This window comes from Rhinatrema bivittatum, chromosome 2 (assembly GCF_901001135.1).
Source record: "Rhinatrema bivittatum chromosome 2, aRhiBiv1.1, whole genome shotgun sequence".
Taxonomy (NCBI): domain Eukaryota; kingdom Metazoa; phylum Chordata; class Amphibia; order Gymnophiona; family Rhinatrematidae; genus Rhinatrema; species Rhinatrema bivittatum.
In genome coordinates this window covers 484,561,804-484,583,338 of record NC_042616.1, presented here as the reverse complement: position 1 = coordinate 484,583,338, position 21,535 = coordinate 484,561,804, and the positions used below count along the sequence as shown (strand labels likewise).

The 21,535-nt window shown below is 42.5% G+C and overlaps 1 protein-coding gene across 1 annotated transcript in view; it reads left to right on the top strand.

Moving 5' to 3' along the window:
• LOC115083337 (GDP-mannose 4,6 dehydratase) overlaps positions 1–21,535 on the top strand; it is a 767,289-nt gene that overhangs the window by 255 nt on the left and 745,499 nt on the right. The window contains exons 2-3 of the mRNA XM_029587139.1: positions 2–194; positions 1,278–1,382. Coding sequence (XP_029442999.1) covers positions 2–194; positions 1,278–1,382 — 298 coding nt within the window. The remainder of the gene's footprint in view (position 1; positions 195–1,277; positions 1,383–21,535) is intronic.

Below are 21,535 nucleotides of genomic sequence, written 5' to 3'. Positions count from 1 at the left end.
GATTTCCTTTGACCTAGCAGAATATACTGCTGATGTTGACGGGGTTGGCACTTTACGGCTCCTGGATGCTGTTAAAACCTGTGGCCTTATCAACTCTGTGAAGTTTTACCAAGCCTCAACTAGTGAACTCTATGGGAAAGTTCAGGAAATCCCCCAGAAGGAGACCACCCCCTTCTATCCCAGGTCCCCCTATGGTGAGTGCCCTTGTTCTCTGCATGTATGCATGCTTCCGTGCTCGTGTCTGTACACTGAAGTCATTTGGGCGTGAGATTGAAATTAACTTAGAACACAAGTGACTGGACTTGTTGAGAGGCATACCTTTATAAATGGCTAAATAAAAAGCATTTACTGCTATAGCCTGAAGGATGGGAATTAACATCTTTCACGGGTCTTGTTCATTCAGATCTGGAGTGGAAAACACGTAGACCGAAAAGAAAAGAAAAAAAAACACAAAAAAAACTGAAAGCACAGTCTTGATACTGGAGGATGGTAAGATAGCACTGTGGCGATAGTGTTTCATATTTTCTGTCGCCTAAATGGAAGACTCCTGGGGTCTGCTCACCTCATAGACTCCTATTAAATTTGAAACACTTATTAAAGCGATGTGCCTGGAAAGCTGCCGTGATAAAGTTTCAATTCAGCTGTCGCACTAAAGCCTGTATTGCATCAAGAATTTTGCTTTTTTCTCATAAAAGGTTAATATAGTGGTCTTTTTGCACATGCCTCATATGTGAATTACCCTATATAAGCAAAAAAAAAAAAAAAAGTGTTATGCTTCTTCTATATGTTCCAAAACTGAGAATTATCATAACATTTCCTGTTGAGTACTGAATGCATAAACAGAATATTTTTGTGTGTTCTACGTAGAGGCCCGTATTCAGCTGCTGTGCAGCTCGGCCAGTTAGCTGGACAAACTTCTCTGGCTACCTCTAAGACAGTTCTTCAGGCTGACCAGAGTTAACCAGATAACTTATCCGGCTAATGCAACTCCTCCCAGTTATGTCCCTATTACGCCTGGCTAAGTTCTAGCTGGATAATTTATTATCTAACTAGAATTTAGCCCGACAAATGCCCCAATCTCAGTTTCTCTGGTTAACTTCTGAGTTCTCTGGCTAAATGCTTATGAATAGGGACCGCTTTGTGGCTGATGACTGAAATGTGTTTCTCCCCCCCCCCCCCCCCCCCCCCCAGTGGATGATGGTTAAACCATGAAATGTTTTATTGAGAAAGATATCACTGACTCTTTGCAACTCCTTATACTTTCATGTTTTCTGCAGGGGCAGCCAAGCTTTATGCCTTTTGGATTGTGGTGAACTTCAGGGAGGCCTACCAACTCTTTGCTGTTAATGGCATCCTTTTCAATCACGAAAGTCCCCGTAGAGGTCAGGAAACCTTCTGATTAATATAAAAACTGTTTCCTAATGATGAAAAATGAACATTTTGCAGGATTACAAGTTGTTATTAAGGGTATTTTTTTTCTTGTAAAAGAGGGACTGTAAATTACAATATCTGTGCTGCTTTTTCCCTTCTGCTCGGTGAAGCTGGTTAGAATGCATTAGCTGTGCTAGTTCTCTGGAAATCCTTACTCTGTCCAGGAAGCTCAGAGGCTCTCAGCATCAGCAGTTCCCAGGTAGTAGTGCCAAAGGCTTGTTAGAAAACAATCCCTCTTGTGTTCTACTCACTTTTTCCCCCTTCCTTGTTCTTCATAAACAATGACTGTTTGTCCCATGGATGAGGTAAACACTGAAGTTTCTTACATCTTCTCCTCTTTTCATATAATGCCAACTACCCCTGTTCCATTGCTCATGTAAGCTTGAGATAGATTCCTTAAAATGAAGCTTTAATATATGCATGCATGCACATATACACACATACAAACATACACTTAAGTTCCAATAAGACTTTCTTTGGTGGATTACAAACTGGTTAAAAGACAGGAAACAGAGAGTAGGATTAAATGGACAATTTTCTCAGTGGAGGGGAGTGGGCAGTGGAGTGCCTCAGGGATCTGTACTTGGAACGGTGCTTTTCAATATATTTATAAATGATCTGGAAAGGAATACAATGAGTGAGGTTATCAAATTTGCAGACAATACAAAATTATTCAGAGTAGTTAAATCAGAAGCATATTGTGATAAATTGCAGGAGGACCTTGCATGACTGCAAGACTGGAAGATTGGGCATTCAAATAGCAGGTGAAATTTAATGTGGACAAGTGCAAGGTGTTGCATATAGGGAAAAATAACCCTTGCTGTAGTTACACGATGTTAGGTTCTATATTAGGAGTTACTACCCAGGAAAAAGATTTAGGCATCATAGTGGATAATACTTTAAAATTGTCTGCTCAGTGTGCTGCAGCAGTCAAAAAAGCAAACAGAATGTTAGGAATTATTAGGAAGGGAATGGTTAATAAAACGGAAAATGTCATAATGCCTCTGTATCGCTCAATGGTGAGACCGCACCTTGAATACTGTGTACAATTCTGGTCGCCGCATCTCAAAAAAGATATAGTTGCGATGGAGAAGGTACAGATAAGGGCAACCAAAATGATAAAGGGAATGGAACAGCTCCCCTATGAGGAAAGGCTGAAGAGGTTAGGGCTGTTCAGCTTGGAGAAGAGATGGCTGAGGGGAGGGGCATATGATAGAGGTTTTAAGATCATGAGAGGCCTTGAACTAGTAGATGTGAATTGGTTATTTACACTTTCGAATAATAGAAGGATTGGGGGCATTCCATGAAGTTAGCAAGTATCACATTTAAGACTAATCTGAGAAAATTCTTTTTCACTCAACGCACAATTTAGCTCTAGAATTTGTTGCCAGAGGATGTGGTTAGTGCAGTTTGTGTAGCTGGGTTCAAAAAAGTTTGGATAAGTTCTTGGAGGAGAAGTCCATTAACGGCATTAATCAGGTTTACTTAGGGAATAGCCACAGTTATTAATTGCATCATTAGCATGGGATCTTCTTGGTGTTTGGGTAATTGCCAAGTACTTGTAGCCTGGGTTGGCCTCTGTTGGAAACAGGATGCTGGGCTTGATGGACCCTTGGTCTGACCCAGCATGGCAATTTTGTATGTTCTTATGTTCTTAATAGAAGGTACAGTTATGCAGATTTGTTGTGGAAAAGGTAGCTCAGTGTATTTTCTTTTTTCCTCTAAATCAGAGTTTGGTAGATCTTATTGCTCATAGGCTTCAAATGTTCCTCTGAGGATAAGAACACATGTAAATTAAAATAAATTGGTACCCTCCGTGTACTTTGCAGTGTTTCAAAAACACTCCCCACGTGTTAAGCCTATTTTCTATCCATTAAAATGTTTTTGAATTGTCATACTTGCTCTCCGGCTGTTCCTCTGAACTCCTGGGAGCGGCCACTTGGGAAGACTGTCCCAGATTGCCTCTGGCCGGTTCTAGCTGGTTCATGCAATACGTGATGCCATCTGTAATAGTATAGGTCAGGGGATGGCAATTCCTGGCACATGCGCCACGACCTGACGTGTCAGAGCATCTTTACTAGCACATTGCCAACACTTACAGACTTCTGATCCCCTCTGCCCCCACACCTAATGGCAGCATAAATGACTTCAGAAACAGGAAAAAACGTGCAAGTCAGGAATTACGACAGCACACTTTCAAAAAGTCCTAACTCCCACAAGGACGCTTGAGATGGGGAAGGGCCTATGACTGCCGCCTGTCATTGTTCAATCCTCTGATCAGCATCTATGGCTTTAATTGTCTCTGTACTCCATGAGGTCGCATTTACTCCCTCTCTGGAAGGCAAAACTTTGTTGAAGAGAGACACCCCCACCCTCCGGAGGCATTATTTTTGCCAGGATACTCAAAAACCCACCATCGCTCTGACAAAGCAACATCTCATGGAGATGTTGCAGGCTTTTGAGCACCTTGCCAAATACACATTGCTGACCCCTTTAGTCACTATGAAACATTAGATCCATAAAGTGTTGGATAAATTGTGCCACTTGGAGAATTTCAGGGATTTTATGAATGAGTTACTTCAAGAATTACATTATATATATATATATATATATATATATGGTGAATATTGCAACTACTTGTTAAGTACTTTTGAAACATGGGGCATTGCACAAGTGCAGCTTTCTTTCAAGCATTTTTGTTTCTCCCTGGGGGAATTCTGCACAAAAAAAAATAAAAACTTAACCATGATATTTTAAAGTTCTGCAACTTTCCACAGACTTTATTTCCTCAAATAACACAGTACAATTACAGTTGTTGAATAATATTTAATTTACAGTGCAATATGAAAAAAGTTATTTCTCAAGCATGCAGAATTTTAATTTTCCAATTTTGTGTGCAGAATTTTCCCATGAGGAAGCCTGGCCCCTCTGGATTGCTCTTCCCCTACCCTAGGCACAATGACCCTCTCCAGCTGTCTCCACCTTTCTGGCTTGAACCCTTTTCCCCATTCTTGATCTCTTCTCCATCTTGGCTCAATCCTCTAGTTCATTCGCAACCTCCCCCTCCCGCTCCCCCTCCAATGTTGACTTCTCTCCCGCCTCTATCCCCCACCAGCTTTTATTCTTTGCCCTACGAGGCACAAATCTCCTCCTCTATCTCTTCTCCCATCCTCAGGAACACCCTCAGCTCATTCTCTCTCACCACTCCCCAGCAAGATCTCCAGCTTTCCGTCTTTCCCCCCCGACAAGCTTGACCCCTCAGCCCAGGCTCTGCCTTTCTAATCCCCCCAAGAAGGCACCCAATTTTCTGTCTCAGCCCCCTACAAAGCTTGAATACTCCTCCGTTCTATCACTCTGCCTTCTCTTCCCGCCCCCCAGCCAGACCCCTTCATCATTCTCTGTCTGCCTCCTCCATTTTAGAAAGGTCCTCTAGCTTTCTTTCTGTCTGCCCCTCCTCTGTAGCAAGACTCATAGTTCTCTCCTACCTTCCCACAAGCTTGTTGTCTACTTGTCTCGTTCAGGCTCCACCAGCCCCCCCCCCCTCCCCCGCACTACTCTCTCCTTTGCTCAGGCCAAGGCTGACGCTGCATGGGCCAACACCGACTTTCCTTAGCAACCTGCTAGACCAGTGATTATGTAGGAGGTTTCCCTTTCTTCACAGCTGATGCGTACAGAGGACAAGCCTGTTTTATGGCCTCACTATGGGTTTATAAAGGACGTGTGGTCGTAGCCTAATCCCAGTGGTCTCTGTGTCCAGCAGTCATGATGGGTAGATAGGGTTGCAAACTCCCTCGGCCTAGTTGAGCCCTTTTTGACTCCCAGGGCGAAAGTCCTTTAGGGCTGTTCCCCCGGTAGAAGTCTGTTCTGGGTAGCTCCCTCCCAAATAAAAAAAAACCAGTTGTGCTCCCTTGGGTCCAGCCACAGTTCCCGTAGGAGACTTGCGAGTACACTGGCAGGAGATTTCCTTCTGCTCCATCCCAAAGAATTGGGAACCCGAGTGTATGGTAGGGCTGGGGACTGCACCTCCCCACTCCCCTCTCTGTTACCTAGGCCTCCTGGGTGCAGCAGGTCTTTATTAAAGCTTAAAAAAAAATGAAGCAAGCAGCAGGAGGAATTAAGTTGACTTAGAAAATAGGCACTGCTATTACTAGCAATGGTAACATGGAATAGACTTAGTGTTTGGGTACTTGCCAAGTTCTTATGGCCTGGATTGGCCACTGTTGGAGACAGGATGCTGGGCTTGATGGACCCTTGGTCTGACCCAGTATGGCATGTGCTTATGTTCTTATGTCCAACGCCCGGTGAAAAGAACCATGGCTGTCAGCATCACAGGAGCATAGGAGGCAGCGAAGCTGCATAGTTGAGCACTGCAGCTGGTTTTTTCTTGTCAGCTACGGCAGAGCGGCAGCACCCGCAGCAGGAGTTTGGGAACATGAAAAAGCCTGGGGCAGGCCATGGGATGCCAAAGCTTGATCGGCATTTTGATTAAGCAGCTTATTTTCCTGCAACTTGCCATATTAGTAAAATATATATATATATATATATATATATATATATATGTATTCAAGTGTTTGAATATACACATATGAAAATATCAGGGGAGGAACACTAATGTATTGTTTTATAGAAGTGTAGAAAGACTATTAGCAAATAATATTTATTCAAATCAAACAAAAACTTTCCAGATACATAGGATAAAACATCTCTATAAATTATGTTTTAAAATAATAAGAGTCCATGTAATCCTATATATCAGTTAAACAGTCTATGACACTTATGAACTGTAAGATGTTCTACTTATATACTCCAATATTATTTTAAAGGTTGCCACAGCTAGGGCTGGACCAAAAGGGTCCTAGATGTATCTAAATTTAAAGCATTGATGAACAGGTCTTGCTCCTTCCTCAACTAAGGGCATTCGTTTTGCTTGGTAATTGCTTCATCAGGAGGAAGAAGATATCTCACAATAATGACCCAGTCAAACTAAAAATAAACATACCAAAAGATATATGTATATGTGTGTGTATATATATATATATCAAAAAAACCCCCAACGTAATTACGTGGGAGACACCTAGCACCCCTTACATATAATAATCCAATTTAAATACCCCACAATATTTAAAAATATCAACTTTTTATTAGAGTTTTGACACTCACCTTACAGATATATTAATACAAAATTGTATCACATACATTATTTTTACATACATTAAAATTTCTAGTTAGTCCAATGAATGTTAGCCCTCAATTCTCACCTAATTGCTAAACTCAATCTTACCCTCATTGGACTATTATCCTCACTTTAATGTTGTACTTGGTCTCCTGTGAGTGAATCCACCACTTAGTTATTAAACAATTTTATCTGCATAGCCTAATTACCACTGCTATGCCCATCAATCTTAACAAAAATTAGTGGTGTGTTCTATTTTGATGGTTCCATCTTCCATCCCGACAAGGACCTTGTTTCGCCAATGTTGGCTTCTTCAGGGGAATACTTGCATAGAGACCAAACATCAACAAAGACCAATATCTTCTATTTCATATATCTGAAAATCACACAACTATATTAAGACAAATTTTTTAGCATCATTCCCCCCTAACATCCATTATTATATGTATACCCACTCTTCGACAATATTCAAACATATTCATTAACCAATTATTTATTATCATCAATATTCAAAAATATACCATGATGATTCATTAATAATTACAACTGAAACCACAATATTTAAAAATTCTATCCTGATACCCACTCCTACCTGGACTTTAAAGGAGTGGATTCAGACCAACACATTCAATTCACTCCGGCTAAGTAGCTCCAAATTTTAATTGTTAGAAAACTCCCGAATATGAATGTGAACCTATAAAGTAATTTCAAAAAAATGTTTCTTTACTCAATTAAATCCCCAAATTTAAGGCAATTTTTAAAAGTTAATGATTTCAAAAAAATGGCTCAATTGTGCTTTTTAATCTGGCATCGTCTTAAGATGTTCCCGCAGAAAACCAAATAGAACTTTACCTTTGCCTCATCACAAATTCGTCTCTACCGGCGTCAACCATGGATATATGCTTTCTAAAAATATTCATTGATCCACATCACCTATGAACATCACAAATTGCATTTTTTCATTACTTTAGCACCTGTGAGACAAAACAAATAGCACTTTCTCCCGTTGTCTTTATGCCTATTTAAATTACCTCTTCTTCCGCAGTAAAAACTACTATATTTTCACAATGATGTTAAAGGTTCAAGCTCTTCTCAAACTTCCAAATGACTCTCAAAGCAACTGCACGCTACCGCTGTTCGATTTCTTCTCACTCAACTTCAAAGTTGTTCCTGGTAATTCTCAACCACCTTCATTTTCTATAAATTTGAAATCAAATAGGTAGCTACCCAAGCAGTTCTCTATTAACCTCCTATATCACAAACATCTGTCACACTCACCTTCTCAATGTAAAACCGTGCGTCGTCCTCAAAGGTTTTTCCATAATGAAGCTTCTCCTATCAAAACTGCCCTTATATACGTCTCCACGGTTTGCTGTAACATCCAATCCCAACTCGCGTCCAAATCTCTCTCCAATCTATACTCTTCTAAAGAATACGCCTCCACGGTTTACTATTACATCCAATCCCAACTCACGTCCAAAACTCTCTCCAATCAATACTCTTCTAAAGAATACGTATCATACGTAGTTAATTCCCTTCCCCCATACGTACTACCTATTCCTCTCCCCGTACATTGCTCTTTCACTTACACGAATGCTTCCCATTCTATTGTGGCATTAAGTCCCTTGGGTGCTGTAGTTTGCCAATAATAGATGAATCTTTGCTCTGTTTGCCGCAAATCTTGAGAAATATGTCCACCTCTTCTATTTAAACGTTGCTGTAATATGCAAAATTTTAACTGATCTTCTGTGTGGCCATAATCTTGCCAATGTTTAACCAATGGAGATTCAAGTTTACCAGTGTGTATACAACTCCTATGTTGTATAATCCGGGTCCGTATTGGTAATTTGGTTTGACCAATATATAATTTCTGACATGGACATAAAATAACATATATCACCTTGTCTGTATCACAATCAAAATGATGACTCAATACCTGTTTATATGGCATAGTGGGATGCTGAAAACTCCGTGTCTCTATAACATGCTTACAAACAGAGCATCCCTGGCACTTATATTGACCAGGGGTTTGTCCTGTATCTGTTTTCTGAGAGTCCGAATGTACTAATAAATCTCATAAGTTTCGCCCTCTAGTTTTAGCAAATACGGGTTTGTTTTGTAGAGAATCATGAAGTGTTAAGATGTGCCAGTGTTGCAATATAATATCTTGAATCTTATGTGTTCTCTGTGAGTAAGGGAGTACGCATACTAGTCTATCTTCTTCACTACGTTGTCGTATTTGAAGTAATGATGTTCGATCTGCGTATAGTCCTCTCTTATACGCTTTCCTGATAGTCTTGTTTGGATATCCTCTTGCTACAAACTTATCCCGCCTTGACTCTGCTTGCTTTTTATATTCATCCGTACCACTACATAACCGTCGCAGTCTCAAAAACTGTCCTGCAGGGATGTTTGTTCGAAGATTCTGTGGGTGGAAACTGCTAAAGTGCAACAAGTTATTACGATCTGTCGCTTTTACATGTATGGAAGTGACCAATCGTCGATCTTGCTTATATATTTGTAAATCCAGGAACGAAATGGAATATTCATGTGATGAGAAAGTAAACTGTAAATTAACGTCTAATGAATTCATCCACAGTTTAAACTCGGAGAAAGCCTGTAAAGACCCCGTCCAGATAAAGAATACATCATCAATGAAACGTACCCAACACAAAATTTTGGACCAATGAGATGACATATAAATGTACCGTTCCTCGAATTCTGCGACATACAGGCAGGCCACCGAGGGCGCCATGGTGGCACCCATGGCTGTCCCCTGTATTTGTTGATAATATTCATCTTTATACCGGAAAAATTTTTTTGTTAAAGCTATACTAGCTGCCTTTGTTATAAACATGCTCTTCTTTTCCGAAAATTCATTTGCTCTTAATACTTCCTGAATCACCTTTAAAGAATCTACTTGAGGGATATTAGTGTACAGTGACACTATGTCCGCCGTGACCAATAGCCATCCATCCTTAACATCAGTCAAAGATTGAATCCGAGAAATAAATTCTGAAGAGTCTCGAATATATGATCGACTCTTCTTTACCAATGGATTCAAAAAAGAATCAACGTATTTTGAAAGCGGCTCCAACACTGAATGTATACCGGAGACTATCGGGCGTCCCGGGGGCGCTGTCAAAGATTTATGTATCTTAGGAACCACATAAAAAATCGGAGTGTTTGGATAAGGTTCCCATAGAAAATGTTTCTCTTTTTTTGTTAAAAGTTTCTGTGCTTCTCCTTCCTCCAACAGATCATAAATGACTTCTTGGAGTTCAGATGTTGGATCGCGTGGCAAGAGAATATAACATTTATGATCAGCTAATTGACGCCTCACCTCTCTATCATAGTCCTCCGTATCTAAAATCACTATTCCGCCCCCTTTATCAGCCGGGCGTATAGTGATAGTATCATCAGTCTGAAGGGCCATGCAAGCTGTTCTCTCGTCTCTAGTAAGATTGTGTGATGTTTGTATAGATGATGTTTCTAGTATCTCCAAATCACGTAATACTAACTTTTCAAAAATGGCTATAGCTGGATCCACCACTCCCGGTGGGTTCCATTTCGTTGGTCTCCATAAACCCTTAGTTGTTAATCGAGGTTGATCAGCGAAGTGTCGAACGATTTTTAATTTTCTAAAAAATTTTTGTAATGAGATACGTGTGGCGAATGAGTCATATTGTGTGCTTGGGACGAACGATAAACCTCTTTGTAATAATGACATTTCCACATTCGAAATCCTTCGAGTGGATAAGTTAAATACCAATGAGGTATCTACTGTTGCGATCGTGTTTTGCGTTTGTCTGTCATCATGTTGTACGTTTTGTGTTGTAAAATGCCCGTCTTTTTCTTGGTGTTTACTGGTTGTTGCGACAAAAAATTAGAGGATGTCTGTACCTGTGTTAATTCTCCTTGATATGGAGTTTGAAATTTCACCCTTCTACCAGAATCATTTTGTCCATTGTTCATAGAGCGATCTTCATCAGATGATTCACTCGATGACGTATCAAAGGATCTTGCTCGCCTATGTACTCTATTTTTGTTCATCCAAGGGTACACATACCCTCGGGTGTAATCTGATTCATCCCTCTGGAATTTCTCAATTTTAGCTGTTTTCAATTCATCCCAATATATATATATATATTATTATACCCTCCTTGTCACAACTCGTTGTATAACTAGGACTACTCACATTACTTTAAAGAAAACCACCATGTCATGAAGGCCCGGTCTTCATATCAACGACTGCTTTGCCAAACATGACACATACCTAAAGAAATTTTATAGCAACAAATTTTAAAAAGGTAGGAATCAAACTGGTAGAACTGTGTAATATAAGATCAAGATCACATATGCATAGCCAGAATGCTGTTTAAAGAGCGACAGCACCCGCAGAGAGTTTACCTGAGCCTTCCTTCTCCAGACGTCATCTGCAAGAGAGAGCAGAGTGAGGCTGGGGGTCATAGAGCGTATCAGGGTATTTAACAATCCCGTGAAGCAGCTGATGGAAAAAGAGGCACTTCTTTTTTGCTAGAGAGGCTACGTCGCGACTGCTGGCACAGAGCCATACTTAATGTATTCAGTTGCATTGTTAACAGGGCCGGCGCGTCTATTAGGTGGGACTGAGCAGTCGCCGTGGGCGGGGCGCCATTTTTAAAATGTGAAAGACAGGGTGACAGCAGTTGCGGAGTTCTTGCTAGGTTAGTGAGAGAGAGAAAGAGAGACCATATCTCCAGATATCTGCCACTGTCAGGGGGGCACATTCAACTCGGGGTTTTTGGGGGCGGGGGCAGTGTTACATTGGTTTATCTAGGGTGCTATAGACCCTTGCACCAGCTCTGGTTGTTAAGGCCCTCCTGGACTATCGTGCGCCAGGAAAAAATAAAATATTGTTCTTGGTATTACAGATGTAATGAATCATTAGCCCCTCTCGGCTATCTAAGCTGTTGTACAGTAAAAAATGTTAGATATGCCACATCATGGGACAATTCCTTCCAGTACTTAGCTAATGGATAATCCAGCTTGTTTGTCCGTATAGAGCTTTTGTGCTGCATTATACAAGTTTTGATAGGCAGTTTAGTTTGACCTGTATAAAGTTTGCGGCATGGACATTGAATGGCATAAATTACTTGCAAGCTGTTACAATCAAAGTGCCCCTTGAGTGAAAAACTGATGGGCAAAAATGGATGTTGAAAAACATTAATTTCCATAACATTCTCACATACCACACACTGAATGCAAGTGAATTTGGTATGTTTATTTTTAATTCTAATGGGTCATTATTGTGAGATTGTTGCGCCTGGAGGACCCTTGTTCTGGAGCAGTGCTGAAAGGCTCCCTGGTCGGACCCAGAGAGCACCTGCCACCAGGAGGCAGAGCACAGGAGGAGACAGAGGCTAGCTGGAGCTTCACCACTGGAAGCCTGCGGTCCCCCCCGGGTGGAGCCCGCGGGGATCCGGGCCGCTTGGACTTAGGTGGGCCTCCCAGGGTCTTCCAGAAAGGAAGTTCAATTGCATGCCCACCAGGATCAAGGGTGCGTGGTCGACATCAAGGCAGGAGATCTGGAGGACCAAAGAAGGCCAGAACAGTGTCTGAGATGACAAGGCTAGGAGCAGGGCCAGAATCAAGGAGGCAAGGTCAGTAATAGCAGAGGTCAGGTTCCAGAGGTCAGACATGGTCGAGTAGACAGGCAGAAGTCATTATCCGGGCAGCGAGCAGCATAGTCACAAACAGGCAGAGGTCAGTATCCGGGCAGCGATCAGCATAGTCAAGAACAGGCAGAGATCAGTACCAGAGAGTCAGTCCAAGAGGTACTACCTGAGGGAACGTCGAAACAGAAGGCCGCTGGAACAGGACTGGAACAAGACTGGAACAGGTGATGAGACACAGAGGCAAACTAGTACACACACGGTGTCGACCCGATTGCCAAGGCTAGGAAATGCAGGCAGGCACTTCCTTTAATACTGCGTTCAATCAGGGCGTGCTGCGGAGCTAGGACCCGCCCCTGGCCCTATAAGGGACTGGGCGGTCCACATGCGTGTGCCTAGGGGTGGGGCAGATGCCATGGAGGACGCCGAACCCTGCTGTGAGGCCTGGTGTGCTGAGGAATATCCGGTGACAGCCGCGGGACGCTGAGGCCTGGAGGAGCTTGCGGCTGCTGCTGGAGAGGCCGACCCGGGACCTGCAGAGGAGCTGGAAAGGTGAGCAGGCCCGTGCGCGGGCTGAGCGCGGACGCAGCGCGCAACAGAGATATCTTCTTCCTCCTGATGAAGCCATTATCAGGCTAAATGAAGGTCCTTTGTCGAAGAAGGAGCAAGACCTGTTAATCAACGCTTTAGTCAGACACATTCAGGACTCATTTGGTCGAGCCCGAGCGGTAGCAACCTTTAGAATAATATTGGCATATATATAAGAACATCTTACAGTTCACAGGTGTCATGGACTCTGTAATTGATTTATAGGATTATATGGACTCTTATTTAAAAATATGATTTAAAGATATGTTTTATCCTATGTATTTGGAAAGTTTTTGTTTGATTTGAACAAATATTTGATAATAGTGGGCCTGCTCTTATTGAAAGCACATTCAGACCGATGCAGTATCAGCGTGTAAAAAACGTGCGTCCAAACCGGGTGCATGTTTTTTGAATGCGCGCACATCCACCTGTCCTGAGCGCTCAATGCGATAGGCAAATGAGGTGCTGTGCTAAAAGGGATATGTAATGGGGAATTTGTGCGTCCCTAGTGCTCTGCATCGGGCGCCCAGGAAAAGTGGCTGTGTATCTGGAACAGCTTGACTAGAGCTCCCTCCCCATCACCAGCAGGGCTGTTCCTGATTGGTCCTTTTCACAGACATGTGACAGTGAATTGTCCAATTGGCAGGAAGTGAAGGAGTGAATAAATTAATCTCAAGTGCCAGCAGGGGTTCCGATTGGGCCAGACCTTGGGGATGCTGCTTTCTGTTATTTCCCCCAATGAGGAACTACAGGAAAGCAGGATTTAGTTTTTGTTAAGCCATTAAGTGGGAAATAATTCTGCTTTCTGTGGTTCCTCCTATTTAGTATCGCTAGGATACTAATAGGAGGAATCACAGAAAGCAGGATTCTTTTTTTTCATCAGCCCTTGAGCACCCATGCTTTAACACCTGCTCCCGGGCAGGTGTGAAATTGCAGCATTAAAATGGGTGCCATGGCTGCACGGCAGTTTTTTGCCTCAGGGATAATAGCTAATAGCCTCAGCAACATGATGTAATGAGTGCTGTTAGGTGCGTGCCAGTTTGGACGTGCGTTTTGGATGCGCTAGTCCCCATATTGCATTGAGGGGTTGTGGACGCACGTCCAAAACGCTCATCCAAGCGCATGTAAAGCCATGCGCTCAGCCGAACGCACTGTATTGCATTGGTCTGATCTAGTGCTAGATAGCTAGATAAGTAGGACTTATCCGGCTATGTTCAGTGGCCGCCACTTAACCGAATAAGTCACTTATCCAGCTAAGTAGATAACCGGATAGTCAATGGGCGGGGAATGGGCGGATTGGGGCGGCACTGCTTATCCAGTTATCTTACCCGGATAAGTGCCTATATTCGGTCTTATCTGGTTAAATTAACTGAATAAGTTAAACTGGCTCAATAGCAGTTCTAAATTTATCCAGATATAACTTATCTGGATAACTAAAACGTACCCAGTTATATTCGGCAGCATAGCCGTGTAGCTGAATATATCTTCTAAGCTACCTGGATTGCTTAGATAAGTGGACAGCTTTGAATATTGGGCCCAGTTCTTCCCCTGATATTGTCACATGTATATAAAGAGGAAAGTGAAAGACAGAGAACTGCAATAAGGCAGAATCTGAATGTTGTATGATCCACGGCAACCTCCTCCACCCAACCTTAAAAAAAAAACCAAAAGACAGTGAGTAAGCATTGTGTCAGGGACTGGGAATCCCGTGGTCTCCTCAGGAGGACCCTGATGAGGGGCCCATTGAAGCAGTTCCTCCAATTTCATCCACCCCATGTATCAGGCTTTCTCAGCTTTTCAGAGGCCAGAACTGGGCTCCCTTGCCCCCCCCCCTCCCCCTTTCCCAGCCTGGACTCCCTAAAGATCCACAGGAGAGGAGTCCATCCAAAAAGGACCAGATCAGCAATGAGAGACTCTGGCTATTCAGCCCAGATGCTCACCCAGATCATGGTAGGCCCTCAGAGCCCTTGGAAGAGGGGGAATGCTCCTCAGAGGAGCAAGAGTCGGCAGTGGTATGTCTTTTCTATAGAGAACAATGTCATGTATACCCTTAAAATATTTGATCCTCAAGGAGATAATCAGTTGAACGGGGACTTCATATTGCAAGGGATCTGAAAGCCATTGAAAATCTTCGCTTTGCTCCCTAAGCTGAGGTTGGTGGTGCTGGAAGAATGGGACATGCCCCAGGTGTCTTAAAGGGAAGAAGGCTTATGGGTAGGATCTATCCCTGCTGGTAAAGGATAGTAGAGCATTTCTAAGGATTCCCAAGGTCTCAGTGTCACCAGCAGGACAACCATTCCAGTTGAAGGTGGGACTTCCCTGAGGGATGCACAGGATACAAAAATTGATTGAATTCTGGAGCAGGCCTTCTCCACCAATGCCTTAGTCTTGAAGGCCGCTCTTTGTGGAGGTTCTGTGGCCTGAGCAGTGGTACACTGGGTTCAGTAATTCCCGGATTCAGAAGACACAGCAAGAATTGAGTCGGAGTGGAGTATTTAGTGGACACCCTGCATGATCTGATAAGTATGGCATCATGAATATTGGCCTCAGAGGTGGCTGTGAGGAGGCTGCTTTGGCTTTGGATTTGGGCTACAGATGCAGGGTCCAAATCCTGCCTCGGTAAGTTGCCTTTTAGAGGAGGCCTATTGTTCAGAAAGGCATTGGGAAATCTCATTAAGAACTTGGGGGAATCTAAACCCCAGAGACTACCCAAAGATAGGCCCAGAGTAGATATGCGAAGGCCAAAGCATCAACATTTCAGGGAGTTTGGGGGGATTTGAGCTGATAAATATATGCTGCAGCAAACAGAAGGTCCATGACCCAGTTTTTTTGATGGGCCAGAAAGGCTAGGGGTGAGGCTTCTGAAGCTGCAGGCTCAGGGCGCTCTTGCAAAGATATGTAGTGGGTCTCTTTCCCTGCCCCGCACCCCACCCCCCATGATAGTACCCATATATGGCCACCTTTTAATGCACTATGTGGAGTGGACCCAAATCACACTGGACATAGTCCTGCAAAGCTATGCCCTTGAATGCGCAAGACAGGTTCCAAACATGTTTTTAGTGATCTCTTGCATGTCTCCAGCCAAAAGAGAAGCCATAAAGGGAACATGCTGAAACTGCAATTCCTTCAGGCCATTGTGCCAAGAATTCCATAGGAGAGGAGACAGGGCACTTATTCAATATATTTTGTCGTACCAAAAAGAACCATTTCTTCTGGCCAGTATTGGACTAAAAGGAGGTCAACAAGTACCTATGTGTGTTCCACTTTCTAATGAAGATGTTAAGGTCAGTAATGGCCTCAGTGAGACAAGGGGAGTACTTGACTCTCCCCTTCTTGCTTCTTTACATTGGACTTCTGTATAATTTTGGTTGCCAATTCAAGATCCTTGCTCTTAAATCCATGTGCTTGCATGGCCTTGCTCACTTTTTGTAGGGGGGGGGGGGGTTGGCTATAGATTATTTGATTTAACAGATAGCTTGTGATTCAAAGTCAGTTTAAGGAAGCAGAAACTTATACTTTTATGAAGTAGATAATTGGGTTTATTATAGCAGCATAATGATTTACAAGGTTTAATATAGTAGATATAGTTTTGTTCTTAGTTTCAATTTAATTTTACAGAGCAAAGTACTTTTATAAGATTAAAGAAATATTCTTGTTATTTCAAAGTCAACCTGCACATCTCATTATGCAATGCCAAAAGATTAAGCCAGTTTTATCTCATCCTTAGCCATGATGAGTTGTAGTACTGCAGAGATCCGGGACCTGTCTTATGGTACGGCATGGGGGGGAATACAGCAACACCCTTGGGAGGCAAATGCCAGGTTACACCACAGGCTCCAGGAAAATAGAATCCAGAGATCTCACAAATGTCTATGTGAGGTATGTCAGCATGAACAGGATAAAGAAGGACTTAGCTTGCCAAGATTCTGGCAGAGATAAGACTGGAGAGTACGACAAAGCAGCGACTCCACAGTTAATGGAGCAGGCTGTGCTGATTAAGAAATTCAGTCTTTAACTCTCTAGTTTGCAGGTGTAATGAACTGGAACAATGGAAATTCTGCAAAAGTAGCAGTAATGTTGGCAGGGCAGCCATAGATCTGGGAAGTTCTGGGAAAGATTCTGCAGTCTGTGTAGTCCAGAGTCTTTTTTTTTCTGTGCTTGATTATTGCATATTTAATTCCATAAGGTCCAATGTTAACACTGGATTAGATATGATCCCCATCTACAGGCACAGGATTGGTGGGATGCTGATGATGTCTTCTGAGTCCAGATGTATGTTCATATTCTCACTGTTAGCAATGAGGTTCATCAGTGGACATTTATGAACAATGCCCATTTCATGGATAGATGCAAAGTTTCCACCAAGGATATGATTAGCAGTTTGTAAAGTGTAGGCAGAAGGCTGATAGAAGAACAATTGCAGGTGGTTCTCACTGTGTAGTTTCTCACAGTCTTTAAAGTGAAACTGTAGAGGCCACCATATGGCTGAAAACTTCATTTTGTGTTGCTCAGGCCTGCACTTTGGTTCAGTCTGTGTGCAAGTCTGCAGGCCCTGGTTCAATTGTGCACATCCTTTTAGGGTGAGTAGCTTATTCCCTACATTCCCTATCTTTCTTCTCTGACTACACGCTTCCATCTTTCTTGTAGCCTCCACTCTTCAAGCCACACCTTGTGCTTACTTCTACACATTCACAAATTTCCATCCTGTTTCCATGCATTTTCTTTCCTGGCCCCTTATTTAGGGAATAAACTCTCCCAAGATATCCAAGATTACACATCTAACCCTTTTATTAAACAAATGTCAGAACTCACTTATATAAACAAGCTTTCTTGTAAATGTTTTCATCATTACACCTTCACTCTTCAATTGTTTACCTTTGATGGATTATTGTAATACTCTCTGGATTAAAGTACCATAGAAATCTTAAATAAGTTAAATATATAGGAATTTGCTCAGTAACCTGGGACAGTCCTGTGCTTCTGTTTAGCATATCATTGTTGCTCCACCATTGATGTAAGCAGATAGCAATTTCAGAATCCTATTTTACCAGTTGTAACTTGTGTAACAATTATGTTCTTTGGGGCAGATTGATAGTGGTTTTTTGGTGTCACGACGCGGTACAGCCCTGGCTTATATTGACACTAGCAAGTACAATACATTGATAATTTCTTGCTGATGTGAGTCAGATGCAGATTCTGGTGCACATCATAGGAAGAACTATTCAGCCTCTCTGCCCAGATTATAGGCCAGAAGAAAGAAATGCCGCTGTTACTAATGAACCCCATTCATTCTTAATCTATAAGGTGTAAAACATGTACAATACTTTGGACAAATGTTCTAAGTAACAGCCATCATAGAGTAGTAATAGTAGTAGATTTTTAAGCTCTGACGGTGTGCTATTCAGTTAGTCTTCTTATCCAAATGAGCAGCATGAATATTCGTTATAGACATCCTGTTGGTATTTGATCATTCATGCTGTAAACCATAGAAACAACCCCCAATTTCCTGAGGTTCTGCTACTGCGGCATTTGTCATAATTTACCTTCTCTCATGGAACTGAAGACAATGTCCTCAGAAATAGACTGAGAAACAGCAGTGTAAAAAAAAAAAAAGAGAAGAGCAATATTTTAAAATACATTTACAATTGTAAAAAATTAAGGTTTGCATATATAGTTTCATGCAGCGTTGCCCCTTCATTGACAATGAATCTTTTAATTCTTGCTGCAAACTCTATCCTTGAGTTGTGATGGGAAAGTGGGAGCTGTGGCCATAGATTAATTTTTGAGTATTATGTAGGCCATATCTAAGACTTAGAAGTTAGAAACGAATCAGAAAAATGTGGCGGTGGAGTCAGATTTTCAGGTTATACTGCACTTGATGCTAGTTATGCTACAAGGCGTTGTCAGTAATTTGACTTTGCTTGATGAACTTGTGAACCAGGGATACCATGTTGAGGTCAATTTCATTGAAAGATGTTTATTTTCATATCACACCTTGTACAACAGTCAGAGTCTTACAGTTAATTGGATTACTTTTGTATAAAACCACTTGCCGTCTTTTACGGTGGAATGACAATTCATTGTTCCCTTATGCATCCTGCGGCAGCCCATGGTAGATTCTGCTATGGGAGATTAAAAGGTAGGGCATGCCACAAAACTGGGCCTGCTATCGAAAAAAGCATGAATTTCCAGTAAGTGGGCCTGTCTGAAAGAAAGAACATACAGAGCTTTTTCCTCGAACATAAAATTCAGGATAGAAGGTGAGAGGTGGGGGGGGGGGGATGTCACAGGGATGAGGGAGGAGAAAAGGAGGGAATGCAGGGCTGGGAAGAGGAAGAGAGGATCTCAGGAATGGGGGGGGGGAGATGGAGAGGGTATTTTAGGAATAGGACCCATCACGGCAGGATGATGGGGGAATTGGTGAGGGGAGGGAGATCTGCAAGGGGGGAGAAAAGAAAAAAGGATAGAGATGGAGAACTGAAATTGATTGGGGAGGTGGGAGAAAGAAGAGGGAGAAAGGGAGAGGAAATGAGGTTTTGGGAACTTGGGAAGGGGACAGGGAAGGAAAAGAAAATCTAGCATGGGGGAGGAGGGGAGGCATCAGTTCCCTAATTTCAGTCCTTTCTCCCTCTTCCACATCCTCTTTCCTCCTCCACATCCTCTTTCCTTTGTCCCAAACCCCTAAACCCCTCTAATTCTTTTGCCTTCTCTCGTCACCGTTCCAAGTGCCTTCTCTCACACTCACATCCTACATGCCCTCACCACCCACTCCCCTCACTTAACCTTCCCTGCTCTCTCAACTACCTCTTTCCTCACTCTGCCCCCTCCTCACTTATTGCTCACCTCTCACTCAACCCCCACTTACCCCAACCAATTCCATCACTCACCCTGCACTCACCCCAGCTGATAGTCCTCTCCCAGTTGATCTTCCCACTCCTCCTTTTCTTAACCCTTCCTTCATCCCATCCCCTCTCTCACCTCTACTTAACACATTTCAATCCCTCTCACAAACCTAAAAAAAAAAAGAAACAAAAAACTCTATCACCCACCTCAAAAAAGCAAAAAAGGAAAGGATTTGAATGAAAATTAACAGGTGATGTAGAGTAAAAACATAAGGACCCAAAAAACACAAAGGAAGGCGATCTATAAAAGCCGTCAGGATGGACAAAAGGATAGATGCCAATAGTCTTGTAAAATTCCTTTATTGAAGTGGAGACACAAGGGTAGCCCGACTCTGGCCGAGTTTCGCCGTATCAAAACGGCTGCCTCAGGGGCTTACATATATTCTCTTCAAATCACAAATGTTTTGTCCGCACAAGTGGAGATCGATCCGTGAATGCGTTCAAAAGATTTATTACTTTTGTTGGTCATATAACGGTGTATATGATCCTCCATACACAAATTGTTTAATTTGTGATTTGAAGAGAATATATGTAAGCCCCTGAGGCAGCCGTTTTGATACGGCTACCCTTGTGTCTCCACTTCAATAAAGGAATTTTACAAGACTATTGGCATCTATCCTTTTGTCCATCCTGAGTAAAAACATAATAAATGATAAAAAAAAAAAATCTAAAGTAAAAGGAGTGTGAAAACAGTAAGAAATAAAAATAAACTGGAAAAATAGAGATAAAAATGTAAAAAAAAGAAAAGATAAACTGGGGAAAAATAAAGGTAGAGAACAAAAAGGTAATAGAAATACAAAAATAAAGTTATGAATAAAAAGAAAAAGAAAGATAAAAACATTAAAACATATAGTATAAACAATACCGAAGAGTAGAAAGCCGTTGATGATCTGTGAACATAATATGTAATAGATATACTAGCTCATGGTCTACTATATACACACAGTTATATACACTACACAAGTATAAAATTGAAACAAAATGATGAAAAGAAGAGACTACTAACCAAAACCACTACCCCTTGCAAATTTCAAGGTAAGCAAGTTTGGCAAGTGTAACTTTTATAGGGCTAGTGCAACTGGATCTAACTTTCATGCCCCAATAATAATCTATGCTTTTTATACTGCTTAATTGTTGGCCACAAGGTATGATATATTGGTCCCAGTGCATTCCCCTTTTTCCCACCCATAGGTGCTAACAGGGCAGGCCACCCAGATCAGGGCTCGCCCAGCTTTTCAACCTTGCAGTCTCGGAAATTGTGGTGCCAACCTGCACTGCATGACTGTATTCTCGCGTTGGTTTCTTCAGACATGCAGATCAGGACAAGAATACATAGAAATAACACCCTGATCTGCATGTCCTATGAGACTAGTATGATAATACAGAGAGCTGCATAGTGTAGGCTGGCAAGATAAGGAACGGAAGCTGGCTCATGGGGTGGGGGGGGGATCTGAGGCTGGAGACTGATTTGAGAGATAGGGTGGAGTTTGGAGGTTGGAGACTGGCTGTGGGAAGGGAGGGAAGGGACCAAGGCTAGAGACTGGCTGGCTGGGTCGGAGGTTGACTGGGGAGGGAGGGAGGGAGGAAGGAGGGTTCCAGGGTTATCTAGGGATAGGGTCTGAGGCTTTGAGGCCTGCTAGGGAGGGTCAGGATGGGGCTGGGGGCTGGCCGGGAGGGGAGGAGATCTAAGGCTGGCTGTGGCTTGAGGCTGGCTGGGGGGGAGAGGAGAGGAGGGGGCCGAGGCTGGCTGGGAGGGGGTCAAGACTGGAGGCTGGCTGGGGGGAGGG